This window comes from Perkinsus marinus (assembly GCF_000006405.1).
Source record: "Perkinsus marinus ATCC 50983 genomic scaffold scf_1104296958712, whole genome shotgun sequence".
Taxonomy (NCBI): Eukaryota; Perkinsozoa; order Perkinsida; family Perkinsidae; genus Perkinsus; species Perkinsus marinus.
Genome location: NW_003206658.1, coordinates 177,221 through 180,305, shown reverse-complemented (window position 1 = coordinate 180,305; position 3,085 = coordinate 177,221). Strand labels below are relative to the sequence as shown.

The following is a 3,085-nucleotide window of genomic DNA, read 5'->3' as shown; positions in this document are numbered from 1 at the left end:
CAAACAATCGCCCGATTGATCACCGGTAGAGTTGAAGATTCCAAATAACGACCTTTCTACTCACGAATACTTCACGAATAAACATCTTCCGTTGCCATGATTTTATGATGCGTGATTCCAAAGCGATTGGGTCGTCGCCATGGTGATTTGAATCACACATCAGGGGAACGGACCGCCGCGCAATCCACTGAACGCAACCGTACGTCGTGTAAAGACCTCTCACTCGATCATGGAAGAACCAGTAGACTGGTCAAGCGGCAAACGTCAAAGAAACACCCAATTCATTGAGAAAAGGAAGATATTTTCTCTCCAGCAGATCCGTTATGAACTCGAAGTCTAGTTTAGAGTCAACCTCATCCACCGAAGATATCTTGCACTGTGCTATGATCTCTTCCAAGATGCCGGCGGCGACCTGTCCGACCTTGAGGCACTTGCTATATGAGTTGTACGAGTACATCACCAAGGTGTACCTATTTCATCCCGCCCATCTATTGCTGACTCAAGACCAGCACTCACCGAGAACGGTATTTCTGCGGTAGCTTACCCATGATGGCTGTTTCCACTTTTTTGCGCACCAAAAACCTGCAATCGATAACGTCGCGACAGAGGCAGGCTCAATGGGCTTGTCTCGTCACTTGGCATCAGCCACACGGCTCATCATCTCAATGAAGTTATCTAGAGCCATATCTGCGATAGCATTCGTATCGATCAGTCGCTGAGATGAATACGCTCTGAAGGCTGCGGCTGACAACGTGAGAATTCCCAAATGAATTCACGCGATTTTTCTCACCCAGTGGTCGCGACTTATCCTGTAAATGCTCGTCGAGGACAATGCCTGAGGCAAAAACTCTCTCACAGCCGGTGAAAAGAATTTGTACAATCCTCAAAGCCACAGTTGCATCCCTGACCGAAAAATGGGACAATTGCATGAGCAGCATCACCAGCTAGGAGATAGGGCACTCCAGCGACCTCCGCGGTGTGCCTGAGTGAATTTGCTATGGAGTGACCGACAACAGAGAACGGACGTGTTGCAACGGATGCTCCCCAGCTTCCCCTGTGCGTTCGAAATGAGTTCTGTCGGTGCGTCGGGAGCTGCGAGGGAAGATCGGACCATGAGCATCCGCAACATACTCACCCAGCTGGGCATCAGGGAAATACTGCGCTAGAAAATCTCGAGCGGTTGTCTCATTTTTTGTTATCGATGGGAAAGTCACCTACACAATATGCGACATCCGTTTGGTTTCCTCAGCTGAGCTCAGAAATTTCCATATTGTGAAAAAAATTCACTCACGACTGAGAGTGAAGATGTTGAGAAAACCATCGGCAATTTTCCCACGTAGTTGACCATGCGCAGCCGACACCGGAGCTCACCTGGGCATCGTTGTCTTCACCAGTGAGGCCGTTCCTAGCCTGTCAAGAAGATTGGGATCCTGCGATACTTTATGGAGCTACATAGATAGTCCCGGTGAAACTGCCGTCTAAATTGGCGAGACCCATCAGGAAGAAATCTCCTCTCGGCCAGATGTGGAGGCTCTCGTTGTGCATGGCGAAATTGCTGATGAAGTGAAGATAGTTCATCCTCAGTGGTGGCCTACCCCCATGAGCCATCACTAGTTGATAAGGCCGGGAAGGTGATCTCCTTATAGCCGTGGCCTATCATCTCCTCAGTGAAGGTAAGCACTCCAGCATTCGACAAGGCGTGTCTGAGCGTAGATAGGTGAAGGTATATATAATTATTAATAAGAGCAGTCACTGCTCTTCTGCAGTGACTGGCAACCACCCTTCGGGGTGGCAGTAGATCTATGCACCGGCAGTGCATATACTTAGTACTCGCAGTAACTCACTGCATATAATGATTATATGCAGTGAGTGTATGATTATTATGATTATAGATCATATGCAGTGTATATTATATGCGTTCTATATATTATATATTTTATTGTAGTCTATATCTGTACATATGCCTGAGATACCGTATTCAATTGATTGAATTGAATTGATTAAATTGATTTATCGAGCTCTCTGGCGTGTAACACACTATCTACCGGTTCATACCAGGGCTCAGACAGTGACTGAGCCTGCGGCTATACCTCTATATTGGCTATTACTCGCCTGGTCGAAGGGGTGCTGCGCAAGAAGAAGAAGAAGAAGATTGTATACCCCTTCACAAATACAGACCTATATTCTAGATAGATCATACTAAAGATGAGTCACCAGGATAAGCTGACGAAATCACCTTACCGTAGTCGACTCCCAGCTCCATCACAACCAACGACTGCTGTATCTGAGGGATGGTCAGCGACCAGTGACAAAGGGACTAGGCTGAGCTACTCAGCGACAGGTCGACAAAGTGCTTTCCTCCAGCCGAGTCGTGGAAGCATAGGCGTCGATCCTGATAGAGAATTGATGCTATCAGATTTGGAATGTCGAAGTGCCACCTCCAATGAGGTATCTTCTAAACTGAGCGTTCTGTCGAAGTGAATGCAAACGCCGGCCTTCTCAGCTTCATCCTGCACTTGGTAATCATGGTGCGATGATACAGGTACATCCTACAATCCAGAACTTGTTCAGCCGGGAGCGGTCAACAGAAAAATTGCATTCGCCATCACGCCCATAGGGAGTGAACGTAGTGGTACCTACTAGACGCCATTGGCAAAGCGATAAAGCTATTGCTGACTCACCGTTGAGATCATGCATCGTTCTACCATAGACCGGTACCTGAGCATGGCGATGCACCAGTGAGACGACAGGTGAGCATACTGTATGCGATAGTAGCTGCTCCTTAACGCCGAGCATCTCTGCAAATCTAAGGCCTCTTCTGGTGAGGACCTGAGCTCAAGAGAGGTACTCTAGGAACGGTTTCATGTACACAGTCCGACCAAATTAATACTGCGACCAGCTGCGTGTGAGTGCTTGCGAATATCAGTGTATCTGATTTCAAATTCGCTCTCAACTGAATGATGATGATTTACCTCTCGTATATGTCAACTTGATATCCATGACGGCGGAAGAGGCATCCCATGGCGCCTCCGATAGGCCCAGCGCCGACTATCACCACTCTGTTCGCTGAGTTCACCTCGGTCAT

At 47.8% G+C, this 3,085-nt stretch overlaps 2 protein-coding genes across 2 annotated transcripts; both read right to left on the bottom strand.

Annotated features, from left to right (window-relative positions):
• Positions 1 to 250: 250 nt before the first annotated feature.
• Pmar_PMAR011518 (Kynurenine 3-monooxygenase, putative) lies at positions 251 to 2,549 on the bottom strand (the record flags this gene model as incomplete). The annotated part of the gene is made up of 13 exons (XM_002773630.1): positions 251 to 470; positions 517 to 582; positions 636 to 744; positions 791 to 835; positions 879 to 982; positions 1,026 to 1,092; positions 1,136 to 1,214; positions 1,372 to 1,410; positions 1,453 to 1,555; positions 1,596 to 1,703; positions 2,242 to 2,284; positions 2,332 to 2,392; positions 2,439 to 2,549. Coding segments are annotated over 13 exons (1,155 nt in total), but the record flags the coding sequence as incomplete, so codon positions are not given.
• A 132-nt stretch (positions 2,550 to 2,681) lies between these two features.
• On the bottom strand, positions 2,682 to 3,085 carry Pmar_PMAR011517 (conserved hypothetical protein; the record flags this gene model as incomplete). The annotated part of the gene is made up of 4 exons (XM_002773629.1): positions 2,682 to 2,718; positions 2,761 to 2,829; positions 2,880 to 2,931; positions 2,973 to 3,085. Coding segments are annotated over 4 exons (271 nt in total), but the record flags the coding sequence as incomplete, so codon positions are not given.